At 29.9% G+C, this 14726-nt stretch overlaps 1 protein-coding gene across 1 annotated transcript in view; it reads right to left on the reverse strand.

Moving 5' to 3' along the window:
• LOC131845402 (uncharacterized) overlaps positions 1-14726 on the reverse strand; it is a 150551-nt gene that overhangs the window by 15820 nt on the left and 120005 nt on the right. Inside the window, exons 9-10 of the mRNA XM_059194468.1 lie at positions 12114-12244; positions 9315-9389 (exon numbers count right to left, since the gene is read on the reverse strand). Coding sequence (XP_059050451.1) covers positions 9315-9389; positions 12114-12244 — 206 coding nt within the window. The remainder of the gene's footprint in view (positions 1-9314; positions 9390-12113; positions 12245-14726) is intronic.

Consider the following 14726-nt stretch of genomic DNA (forward strand, 5'->3'; position numbering starts at 1 on the left):
TATAGTGGGCTGATGATGATGAAAATTTACGTTAAAATAAATGATAACAAAACGGCATTGTAATGAAAACTTATGTTAGAGTAAGATTCCCAAATTAATAGACTAATTAACTGATTAACCACTTCGTGTTAGTGAACGATAAAGATTCTATTTATTTAGCACATTTTGGTGTGTAATTACTCAGAAATAAGTACCCAGCTGTGGGTTAGGTACTAGATTTCATTTAACTTGGAAACGATATTACATATTTATACATCTACCAATGCAACCATGTTCTTACAAGACTTACTTTATTAATGCGTTGGCTGATCAATTATTTTTTTAGTCATTATCCTAATTACCTGTCAAAATATACCTACATACAATAGATAATATACTTGTCAAGAAGGTACTGCCTATAATATAAATAGATGGTTTTATAATCAATTATATTATAATATAGCACTTGAATTTTTACATTTAGAATTAGGTATAATAAAAGTTAACGTTAGATTTTGGTTACCTACATTCATGCGTTATAGATTAAATAAATAAATAATATAATCTCTAATTGTTTTAATTTTTATAGAATATTTGGCTATGTTTCAAGGTACAATAGAGAGTGGAATGTAAAAATTAGAGAATCGTATTGTAGCATAATTGAATTTGTAATATTATTTATCTACATTTTTCGTAAAATGGGTGATTTGCAAAAAATAAAACGATTGAAATAATAAATAGCAAAAGTAACTACGAACCAAAAATAAAAAATAAACTATTAACCCTTTACCAATTAAGCGCCATTAATTAAAAATATAGTTTTTGTTAAAACAGTCTATAAAAAGATTGTTAATCTCAAATTTTGCTTGGTCAAGGGTTAATACTAGCAACAACAACAAAAATTAAAGTAACATAAAATAATAATAATAGTGCAAAGTTTTCGAACAGTTGCAACAATACAAAACACCCCAAAGCAAAGCGGACGAGAAGCGATACAATTACCAAAATGGCGGTTTCAAACACTGAAGGCTGTTCGAAAACTTTAATAAACTTCCCTCGAGTCGGTATCGATGAGTAATAAATAAAAGGAACAAATAAAAAAACACTTTCATGATAAAGGACTAGTCACATTTATTGTCGTTACCCGAAGTTTCTTGCGTAGCGAACAGCCTCCAAATTTCTGCCGCCGCCATTTTTGTCATTTTATTTTTATTATACTCCACACGGGCTGTTTTCTTCCGACAAAATATTTGATAGTGTTAAACGTCGTATTATTGAAAACGTAATTGCTTTTTTTTTGTGGAAAATAGTTGTAAACATTCAAGGCCAGTGTAATGGAATCTTAAGTCTTATTGTGTAGAAAGAAAACAGATTTGTATTATAGATACGAGTATATCTCATTACGTTTATTTTAATTTCAAAAATTGCGAATGGTCAGATCATTACTTTCAATTAATAATAATACTCTAATAATAATTAAATTTTGTTGTATAGTTGATCTTAATAATATCAAGCAATTGTAGTTCAAAAGAAGGTAAACAGACGCATACAATTGTCGACTGTCGATGTATCGGTGAACGTGATACTCGAAGTAGGCACTTCGAATATCACGTTCAACGATACATTATTTAGCCGGGCATTTGAATTCAACTTTGTAAGAAATAAACCAACTCATATATTAGGTATGATCATTAAAATAAGGTATAACAAACATATTGTAATAAATAATTCGTCTTAGTATTCGACAAAATAAATTAATCTGTTAGTGAAATATTTAAAACAATATAATCCACAGATTAGATTAGAATATTTTATCCTAATAGGGTTATAAAAATATAATTTTATTGAGTAGGTTCTTTACAAAAATTACAAAATTTCTGCTTCCAACAAGGAGAGCAGTGCATAAAAAATAACGTCTTAATTAACGATTCATGTCGCATAAAAGAATTTAAGGAAGTTATCTCGTTGTAAGAAATATTAAACCATTGTCACAGACGATTAGGTTTTATATAAAAATGTCAAGTTCTTTATCAAGGTACTTTATTATTACAGACACCCTCCAGAGATAGATTTTGAATTAAGTCGTTTGCGTGGGTACCTCTGTCTTACCTATTTCAGTAGCGGCAAAGCAGTTTATTTGTATGCAGTCTTTCGGTAGGAGGTTGAGATATGGCAGTGAAATTACTGGGTATGAGGGCATAACACCAGTCCTCTGGAACGGATGGTTCTGTCGTATGAGGTTTGCTACAACCATCATATGATGACCTATATCCGTGGCACTACTCAACTATATAGTTAACAGTTGCCACTTACTACCAGGTCGGCTGTCAGCTTGTAGCTCTCTCTGCATGCTAAAATTTTATTCGAATCCATACAATAGATTTGGTGTGACACAATAATAAACATTTATTTATCCATATACTAGCTGTCCCGGCAAACGTGGTTTTGCCTTAAAATAAAAAAAAATTAGGGGTGGACTACCCCTAACATTTAGGGGGATGACAAATAGATGTTGGCCGATTCTCAGACCTACTCAATACGCTCACAAAATTTCATGAGAATCGGTCAAGCCATTTCGGAGGAGTATGGGAACGAAAACTGTGACATGAGAATTTTATATATAAGATTCTCACAAACTTTCTCGTTTTCGTTTTGTATTATTTATATATAGGATTTATAAAACATGTTTTATCAATATTTACATGAACGTTGATGTAATGAAAGTCTTAGTTAAAGAGAATTAATAATTCCCAAATTCAAATTGAACGGAACTTTGCGTGGAACGACGAAAGTGGATCGAGGATTCTAAAATTGAAATCGAGTTTAAGAATAATCTATGGACAAAGTTATTCAAATCGAAAACCAAAGACATTCACAACCAATCAAGGCGAAGTAATTATATTTTATTATTTGTTATAAATAAAATTGAATAAATTTCTTTATCATTATAATTCCATACAGGATAGACGCATTGTTAGTACAATTATGATTTGTGTTTAGCCCTAAATCTACAGATTCCTATTGACATTCAAGAGATGTAAGCCCTATTAATTATACGATTACCCAATTTTTTCAGCTCGTAGATATTTAACGTCTTATTTACAAAAATTAAACCCTTCTGAGATTCTATGTAAATAACAGAGCATTAATGGCACTTTCCTTCCAATAACAAAATAAAAGGAATTCAATTCGGATCAATTCTTCATTTTATTTTACATAGTATAAAACAAAGTCGCTGTCGCTGTCTGTCTGTCCCTATGTATGTTTAAATCTTTAAAACTACGCAACGAATTTTGAAGCGGTTTTTTTAATAACATATAACCCATGCAAAGCCAGGGCGAGTAGCTAGTAAAATATAAAAGTTGATTAATTTAATTGAATATGTTTATATTGAATATATTTTTTTTTATAATTATATACATTTACACATATAATATTATAATTTAGGAAGAATTATTGTCGTTATTATTTTCATATCAACAAATTTAAAAATAAATTACGTTCACAATATTATTTATATGTATTGGAAGAAGTTTATAAATGGATACAGATACTTGTATATATTTCAATTGACGACGAACAGTTGTTAATTATATGGATTGTGTAGGGCATCTAAATTGTTTGCGAAACCTTAGGATATTTACGATAATAAAATTGATTCATGCTATTGTATCGTCATGGGATTTTCAGTGGCTTCTCACGTTATCTTTAGTAACAAGATGCTTAGGGTTCCGTTTATGTTTAACCTTTCTTTATCACATAATAAAACCGTTACTCAGCAAAAACTGTCTACTTGCTTATTAACGGCTGCAGAACGTAGGAAAAGAAATATATATGGAACATATATTTTACATGAATAAACTATATTGTTTAGGAATTGTTATATTGAAATACTCATATTTAGTATTAACAGCGTATACAGCTATACTCGTAAACCGCTCGTCATCCTACATACTGCAGCTGCGCGCCTTGCAATATTATGAATCTGTGGCGCATTACGTTTGCGCGGGAAAATAAAATAGTAGTCTTATTTTGTAGATATACTAATTCGTTGCATTCTTAATTGTTAATTATTTTATTTCATTCTATATACCTATTTATGTCTGTAACTTATTTTTAGTACATTACTACAAGTACTACATATGTATACACGAACCCGACTATTAATACTCTTACAAAACTGTTTATGCTTCATTCACTAAGTCATAAGTATCTTTATATTTTAATATAAGATTTTACAGCTTCTAATACAGCAACAAATCGGAATACAAAGCGCACTCTCTTTTACGGCTTTTTTTCTGGAAATCTACATGTTTCTGTGTTATTCCACTTCAAAGAATAATTTAAACAAACAGCATGACGGCGGTTGCCTAAAGCCATCTTTATCCACGTAGAAATTTGCCGAGCTACGACGGTTCAGTTGCCTCGAGGGCATTAGAGTTTAATAAAATTCTTTTAGCGTGTGAGGCCTTCTCTCTATCTATATATTTATATAGATAGATATATGGGTTAACAAAATAGATAGATTAACAAAATAAATATAACTATCAATTTATCTTTAGTTTTATACTTAGGTATATTTCATTAGATGTTGCTGTGGCTTCTTAGGTCTATTATAGACGTCAATAAAACTCTTCGATTATTTAACTTGAACCAAATTAGACACAATGAGGTTTTCAATAAATTGGTTAAGTATTTTCGGACGGTACCCTGGACAGACATGACAATTATATATATGAGATAATTGTGACCATAATTTAAAAGTGACTTCAAAAAGTAGAGGTTTTTAATTCAATAATTTAATTGCGTGTATCACAAACGTATTAATCCTCACTAAAAAGGACATAGGCCACTTTTTAATGCGAAAAAGGTTGTAAAGGGTTGAAAGGTGGGATGAAAGGTTGTATGGAATTATCGTCATTATACGCGGAATATATATAAAGCTTATGAAGTATAAGGCACAGCTAGTTTTATATATATGTCACATATATCCAAATGTAGCAACAGACTTAATAGTATTAAAAGAAAAAGTCCCTCCACATATCATCTCACATGCCTACGTGCAAGATTTACTTGACCTAAGTTATTGAGTTAAAGAATGTCCGGATATCCAGGTCGGACCCGATCTATTTTATGACTATGCTAATATGCTAAGGTACCGTAATTTATGACCCAAACTATTACCGATATAGGTATATATCTACTTCAACTATTTAGAAGATTGGATAAAATATCTCTTCAGTTTTTACGAATTGGTAATTTTATTTTGTTTTTCTATGGTTTATGGAATTTATGATATCGACCAGATTCATGAATCTGTGGAAAGCATTTTAAATTAATTACTACCCGGCTACCATATTATACATAGAAAACTCTCAGACAAATAAATATAGAATATATAAGAATACAAATGTTTGTAGCTTGCGAGGAATTGACCCAGCGACCATCGGAAGTAAGGCGGAGTGGTAAACCACTAGACTATCGAGGCCGTCAATAAATAATATAATATGCATAAAAATGTATTAATTAATTATGTTATATAATAGTTGTTTATTCATTACTTCAACAACTAGGTAAGATTACCGAGTAAAATTGATTATGGATTACGTATTGCCCTAAGGGGGTCGTACAAAACGGCCGTCCTCAGGACCATTCATCTCGTAATATTTATTATGGCAACAAGCCGCGTGTTTTATGAGATTTGACAAGGAAAATTAATGGCACCAGCATCGAGGATTACTCATGCTGAGAAGAAGGCTGTTTCCACATAAATTCATGCTTTAGTGAATCAAATATATTATTTATGAATATATCGAGTGTGAACCGATTCACGATCCAGACGGCCTCGGTGGTATACTGTGCTATACTTCCGATTGTAGCGGGTTCGATTCCGCGCACGATAGAAACACTTGTATTCATGAGTATATTTGTATTGGTCTAGGTTTTTTAGTAGGTTTAGTTTAGTTTAGTTTAGTAGGTAGGTTTAGGTTTATATTACGTGTGTATATTTAAAAAGAATGTATCTAAGTATCAGGTATGCAGTACCCGTAACACAAGCTCTGCTCAGCTTGGGACTAGATGGCTCTATGTGAATTATCCAGCGTCACACGTCCGATTGTCGATGAGTTGAAATTTGATATAAAGAAAAATATTTCGTTATATCAAATTTCAACTCATTCTAAATATGAAGAACCTAAAGAACCACTTTTCTTTTCTATTTCTAAATATCTACATAATACAGCGATATAAACAATGACGTTCATTAGTATGTTTATTAGTTATGTAGCATACAAGTTTCAAGCTCTGTTTAGATTTGGACTAAATGGCAGTGTGTGAAGTGTCAAAGGAACTAGTGTTTTTTTTACTGGTAATGATATAGTAAGTAGTATATTAATGTTGTGATAGACGCACCAATGACGAAAATTTTCATTGTCAATAAAATATAATGTGATTCTTATAAAACTAACCTAGAGGTAGTTAAATTAGTAACAATAAACGTTATTATATTATTCTTTAAATTAACGCAATCCAATTGTTATGTTGTCAGTTTTATAATAATTATGTTAATACATAATTATTATAAACATATAACTTTGTGTTTTAATAGATACAAAGTTATTTATTGGTGTCGGCCAGGTTGGAACTCACGTATTCCGGGACGTAATTCAGAGTAGTAAACCGCCAGATCATGACGCTTTCTAGTAAACGACACACTTATTTGTAGTAGCAATAGTATACTATCCTAAAATGTCTGAAAAGACTAAAAAGAAATACGAGTAGCGCCCGATCATTCGACCGGTAATAACTCAGGCTTGCCATAAAGCTCGCGACTGAATGAGAAAATGTTATGGTAATCTATTTAGAATCCACTTGATTCCAAGATATAAATCTTAAGGCAGAGAGAATATAAACTCTCAGATGAAGTCTATTACTTTGACGATTTTGATAATGTAATAGATATTAAACAAGAACATTTTGTACAAAACGGTAAATTGTGTTTTATATATATATTATATATTACATTTAAATACATATATTACCAGACGAAGTAGTAGTATTGTCAAGAGACAAAACGATGTTGTTTTTCGTAAATACATACATATTATACATAGAAAATACCCAGACCGATACAAACAATCATACTCATGAATACAAATGTTTGTGCCGTGCGAGGAATCGAACCCGCGACCATCGGAAGTAAGGCGGTGTGCTAAACCGCTAAATCACCGAGGTCTTTACTTTTAAATTATGTAAATATATACTATAAATATTTGAGTTTTATACATATAGCTTTGGGATACTTAAATGTTATAATAATGCGAAAACCTTTCAATGTTGGTTCTGAAAACAATAAAAACAAAAAGATATATTTACAAAGATATACATAAGATTCGTATTCATTAACTTTATTAGGACACTCACAGCAAAAAAGTAGGTGTGTCAAGATACGATATCCCCACCTTGCATCACAGTTATGAAGATGAAGACCTTGTTACAAATAATCCAAATATATTCGAGATTGTGAAAATGAGCCTCTTTAACTATCTAATAAAAGGATTACAAACCCGTTCTCAACTAACATTCTTGCCCTCTTTTTATTATATCTACTGCATGCTTTATGTATATATATTAAACATAGCCATTCACGTCTCTTTTATTTTTGTTCTATTCTTTCTCTTTACTTTTAAATATCCACTACCTATATCTAGACAGATAGTTACAGAGTAATAAGATTAGTTTTTCAATTCGTTAACCGTCTACTTCGAGATAATTCCACTAACCCTATTTTCTAGAGTTTCAACATAATTAGATTCTGTCAAGAAGCTGATTGTGCTCGTAGTGTAGGCTCTGTATTCAAAAAGGTCTTATGGATTAGCGACTTTTTGAGTATAATATATTTTAATGACGTGTTATGTTATTTTCAATAATATTTTAAATATTATTATTATCATTTAATATTTACAATTGTTTAGTTTGATGTGATTAATTATTCAGGTAATAATGGGATATTATTATTTAATTAAGTTTTAAAATTTATATATCAATATAAAATAGATATCGTTGTGGTTTAGTAGTTTACTATACCTCGAATTCCATCCAAGAGGTCGTGATTTGAAATCTGGCCATATATCTAAATAACTTTATGTGACAAGTATTATTTCCAACTAACTCTCCGATGAAGGCAACATTGATATCAAATCCTGGTAGATAGGCTCTCCCTACCACCTATTCAACATAGCATACGTTGGATTCAAATATACCCATCGAATTGTGACCATGTCAAGTGTTTCGTTTACCATGACTTGAACAATTGTCTATGCCTCTGGTTACCCAATATGGGATATCTATCGTGACGGTATGTTACTTATAAAAATAATAAGAAAAATATTCGTAAAATAAAAGTAATATAAAATAGAACACAGAACATTTTCCATTAAGTGGATTTCTGCTTTTATCAATTCCTATTTCTTAAACATACAAAAAAATACGACAGAATTGAAAACTCTCTTGACATTTGGAAATTGTACCTACTTGTGTTGATACGTGTAATATTTCTGTGGGTTAAGCTGCTTATACATATATCTATATATAAAAGAAAAGAGCCTTACGCTTCACTTATAATATGGGTATTATGTAGTCGACCCGAAACCTATATAAAGAATCAAACGCTTTGCCTTCCCAATATGTTTATCAGAATATTACGTTGACACGTTGGGTGCCTAATAAAAAAATAGATATTTCATTCATATGTGGAAAATTAAATAGAAGAAAATTATTATTATTTCTATCTCAGAATAAAAAAGTTGAAAGATAATCACTGAAAATACTAAGACATACAAAAAAATTTCGTGCTTCATTTGGTTTTGGTTATGGGTATTTCCGTCAGCAGATATACCGGATAATATAGATTTAACTTGATATACAAATTTTATTACGTCGATTATATATAGTGATCAACTTTTTAATTTTTAATGGAAAAAGAAGACTTCAAAGTAACACGTATGATATACGAGAATTGGTTAAAACAAACAATATATAAAATATTTAATTAAAATTCTAATATAATCAAATATCTTATAATTGCCAGGAGTAATCGCAAAATCTGAAAACATTTTCAGTACTTATGGTAAATCAAAATTCTAATATCACTTGATCTGCGCAGTACCAATTTTACTTCAACTCTGGTTATTGCGCAGGTTCTGTAAAAAAATAAATTGTCTATGATCTGATTACCATCAGATATATTGAAGCGTAAAGAAATAATATAGTTTAAAATAATGGCAAATATGTAAAAAATGTCTATGATCTGACCATTCGCGCGCTTTTTGACGTACCCTCGGTTGGACTTGAACTGCAGCAGGCGGGATTTGAGCCCCCGACGTGGCAGAAATTTGGGGCCTCCGAGTGTGCTACCAACAACCTCTCTGTTAGTTTTTATAGTGGTAACTTTATAAAGTAACCCACAATACCGGTAACTAACTTACATTAAAAAAAGCTCTATCAATATCGAATAAAAGTATGTGTAAAATAAGGTCATATAAGTAGATAATTGTGTATTATAAATTAAATAAAAAGCTGTTAACATTATAGAAAGCAAAAAATTAACAAAATAGTACACAGCCGTTTTGTGAATGCATAACGGCTGTGTACTATTTTTTTAATTTTTTGCTTTCAGTAATGTTAATTGTAAATTTGTAAATTGTAATATTATTACAAGAATACTTTTTAAATTTTCAAAGAAAGCAAAGGACCTTTGTCTATACAGTCATGGTGTTTTGTTTTTCCTTATAGAGTGAGAAGAGAAAATGTTGATGGAACGTAACAAACTTGAGTGCTCTCAGGGGAAATCTATGTGTCTCAAGAGCCATGATAAAGACATATAACTTTACCATACAAACATGCAATAAAATCTACTTAATACCTACTATTTTCGTACATTTGAAATAAATTTACCATAAAATTCAGCTCAAGAATACTCTAAAGTCACTAACAGTCTCAACAAATAAAATTCACTGTAATCAAAATTTTCTATTTTATGATTTTTTTAAAAACACATAAGACAAATAATTTTACATATGAAAACTTAGAATTTACTACAATTTACGTGAGACAGGAATAATTTGTTAGAGTAGCACAGTAATCGAAAACATTAGAACTTTATATACATACATACTTTTTCATCTTTTTCCTTTTATTTATTATTCTATTATTTGATCGTATGATAATTAATTTCTTAAGATAAAAAATATTCTTATAAGCAATTTGATTAAATTTTATAGAACGGTAGTGTACATAATACATATTTGTATTTCAATAATTATATCAAATTATTAAAATTATTTAATTTTTAGTGTTTAAATTTAGAACGTAAACTCTTTTAAACATATACACATAAGTATGTGTACTAAATACATATTCCGTATATTCAAGGTACATTGTTACTTTTTGTATCGTTTACAGCCATTATTCGCTTTCAAACCGAATATTACAGAATATATTATCGTCATTTACAACAGCCTGGTCGTTCCAAAAGCATTCGAACTTTTTAATTGCTCAAGATCGTTATAATCATTAGTAGAATGCCTATTGGATTTCCGCATAAGTTATTAATTTCCAATTAACAACCGTGAATCTTAATTGATGAATAATATTATTAATTTCGTAGTCACCTACTCATGATTACTATGGTCTAAGTAAACACTATGAAAATATTATAAATGGTAATTTATTTATATTTATTACTTATTAGATCTTTGATAAAATATAATCCAGGTGGTATTACGGTGAAATGATTTCTCTAGCAATTTAATGCGTAAATGATATTGGCGTCATGGCAACCTTTGGGCCGCATACGATGCGCGACGCGACGATTTTAAGGTTGATATTTTCTAATTATATATAAATTTGGTTGTATTTATTAAATTATAATATGAAATGAAAATTATATTTTGAATTGTATAAATAATAAGTATATATTGTATATTTTTTTACCAGGATATTGTCTGGGTGTTTATACATATAAATATATCGCACACATAAAATAACACTGGCTCACTCGAAAGTCTCTAATTTATGGAATTGCTCTTTACAACTTTAGGAGAGATCTTTCAATATTTGCAATTTATGAGTTAATTCATTACTGTACTAGGTCTACAATCAGAACAGAGATTTACTATCGAATACTAGTGAAGTCTTCCTTTGAGGGTATTTTCAAAATTTGCTCTTATTGGAAACATAGAAATATTAACTTAAATCCAATTCATTTGGATTACGTTCCAGATAGATTTTCCATTTAAAATGTTTAATAAATTAGTTAAATCTCAGAATACAATATTTTGATACTAATAAGTAAATTAATGACCTATTAATATTAATCAATTAATTTTAATTATATTATACCATAAACAATTATTTCGTACCGTATACGAGAAAAGCTGGGAGCAATCATGAAATTGATTTTAATATTCATAAAGAATAAGAATTAAGTAGTCTACACACCTACACATATGTTACTATAATTTTATTTCAATTATAATTTGCTCAAATTAACCTTTGACACTCATTAATGCTGTTATTTTTCTAAATTGGTATAAAGTAATCATCATATCAGCAATTCGACATATTTCCTTGAATTTTCATGATGGTCTGTTATTTAATTTTGGGTTTGAATTCTTTTAAACCGTAATAACTAATATAAATTGCTTTATTTATTACGTTATATATAGTTATTCCAATAATAATTTAGGCTTAATTATTCATAGTTCTATATAAATAAGCAATTTTATTACAATTATGTATTTTTTAGCGTTATAAATTTTGATAGTCATGTTTTATTTTCATTTGGTAACTTTCCAAATGAAAATAAAACATTACTATCAAATTCAGTTATATGAAATTATAAATTTAACGTTTATTTCATGTTATAATTTTTGTACGATATTATTTGTAGAAATAAAAGTGCTAAGTGTTTTTTACACCACCACTTAAAACGAAAATATATTTGCCTACCTATTTAAATAAACAAAGTAAACAATGTCTAAACGCGTATAATATTAAATAATACTAAAAATTAAAGCAGTAGTAACAAAATAAATCAATTTGGTAAAATAAAAAAGAATGTCACTAATACTCACTCAGAGTTGGTCTCCGGGGTCGGCAGATCACCAATAGTGGTCAAAGTCAAGGTGGACCAGTAGAGGGAACCCAAATACTTCCTCGTCAGGGTTGCATAGTCGCCTGGACGGTGGGGATACGCCCAGTCACCCTGGAGAGACGTATATACTTATAAATAAATACATTTATAGAAATCAATATAAGAGCATTACATCAGGACGGTTGCACGTTTTTTATATAATTGGAATGTTAAACAATTCCGTCGAAATAAGATGTAATTTTCTCGTAACCTATTAGTTTTACTGCCATATCTCACCTTCCAAAGTTAAAAGTTAAAAGTCCATATAACGATTTTACGTTAAATTATAATGATAAACTAGTAACGTCCACAAAAGAAATAGTCAATATTTTTGAAAATTTTTTGGCTAATATTCCAACTGATATTACTTCCTCTTTGGACTCTTCTCCTAGTACAGCTAAATCATTCCTTATTGACAATGTTGTTTCTTGTCCTGTTACATTTAAATTTACATTTATTGACATTGCTACAATTACTAAAACATTTAAACAATTAAATTTAAAAAATACTGAAGACCATTGGGGCATGTCTGTTAAAGTTATTAACACCGCTATAGATGTTATTGCTCCATATTTAGTAATTATTTTCAATAAATGTATTTCTGATGGTGTTTTTCCCAATTTAATGAAACATAGCAAAATAACTCCACTCTTTAAGTCAGGAGAAAAAACTGTGGTAGGTAATTATAGGCCTATATCTATCTTACCAGTATTGAGTAAAGTGTTTGAAAAAATTATGCTCAATCAAATGCTGCAACACTTTAAAGTAAATAAACTGCTTCACAGTCGACAATTTGGTTTCACGGCCGGTAAATCAACTACTGATGCCGGTGTAGCTCTCATTAAATATATATTTGATTCTTGGGAGAGGTCTCAGGATGCAGTCGGTGTATTTTGTGATCTTTCAAAAGCATTTGATTGCGTTGAACATGAAACACTTTTGCTCAAACTTGAACATTACGGTATTAGATATGAAGCACAAAGCATGATGAAATCCTATCTAAATAATAGAATGCAAGTTGTCGAAATAAATGGTGTAAAGTCTGAGGGAACTAGTATTAAAATGGGTGTTCCTCAGGGCTCTATTTTAGGTCCTTTCTTATTTTTAGTTTACATAAATGATCTTCCTTATATGGTAGAAAAGATAGCTGACATAGTTCTGTTTGCTGATGATACTTCATTAGTATTCAAAATCAATCGACATATTGATGATTTGGACGAAGTAAACGGTGCTCTTTCTTATGTTTTAAAATGGTTTACGGCTAATAATATGTTACTAAATGCAAATAAAACTAAATGTATCAAATTTACTCTCCCCAATGTAAGGCCGGTAGATTCAAAAATCACGTTGGACAATAAACCTATTAATTTTGTGGATGATACTGTATTTCTAGGTATCACATTAGATTCCAAGTTACAATGGGGCGCTCATATTACTAAATTAGCGAGTCGACTTAGTTCCGCCGCTTATGCGGTAAGAAGAATTAAGCAATTAACAGACGTGGCAACGGCTAAACTTGTGTACTTTAGCTATTTCCATAGCATTATGTCGTATGGTATTTTGTTATGGGGCAAAGCAGCTGATATAAATACAATATTTATTTTACAAAAGAGGGCCATTCGCTCCATTTATAGCATGGGTTCCAGGGAGTCTTTGCGAGAGTGCTTTAAGAAATCAAATATCCTCACCGTTGCTTCTCAATATATTTATGAAAATATCATGTATGCCAGGAAGAATATAGACAGTTTCAAAAGAGTTAGTGATTGCACTAATAAAAGCTTACGTAACAATAACAAACTGATTTTACCTAAATGTCGTTTGGCTAAAGTTAGTAATTCGTTTTATGGCAATTGCGTAAGGTTTTACAATAAAATACCAGAGTCTGTTATAAATCTGCCAGAAAAAAGATTTAAATGTCAAATAAAACACTTCCTTTGCAAAAAAGCTTACTATAAAATTGAAGAATTCGTTAACGATAATAATGTTTTTCTAGAAAAATTTTAAATACATAGCACTGACAATATTATCTGATTACACTAATAATGAGTGCGTAGCGATTTCTATGTTGATTGTCGCATGCCTCTTACTTGTTACACTGTAATTATTTATATAAAAAAAAAAAACATCTATTAAAAAGAGCAACACACAAGTTTCTTGCTCATTCTTCTTGTGATGAATCTGCATTCCGAATGAGTGGTAGAATCAAAATATGACTATTCAAAAGTGCTTGTAATGAGTTTATTTGAATAAAGATTATTTCTATTTCTATTTCTATTTCTATTTCTATTTCCAAACTCCAGATAAGATGGGTGAGACAAAATATATAGACGGTTACGTACAAAAACTATATCTGGTCGATGTTTGTTATCTATTTAGCCAATTCTTTTCGTTTTTTTTGTCATCGTTAGAACAAAGTTTGATAAAAGAAAGCATTTATGTTAAAAAAAATCGTATCGAATATTGAATAAAATATCCATATAAAAAATGTGTCGAGAAATTTTAGCAGACCTGACATACTTAAGGCCAGTTGTACCATCAGTAAACGCTTATTATT

The sequence above is a fragment of the Achroia grisella genome, unplaced genomic scaffold (assembly GCF_030625045.1).
Source record: "Achroia grisella isolate CSIRO2021 unplaced genomic scaffold, CSIRO_AGI_Agris_v1 utg109, whole genome shotgun sequence".
NCBI lineage: Eukaryota > Metazoa > Arthropoda > Insecta > Lepidoptera > Pyralidae > Achroia > Achroia grisella.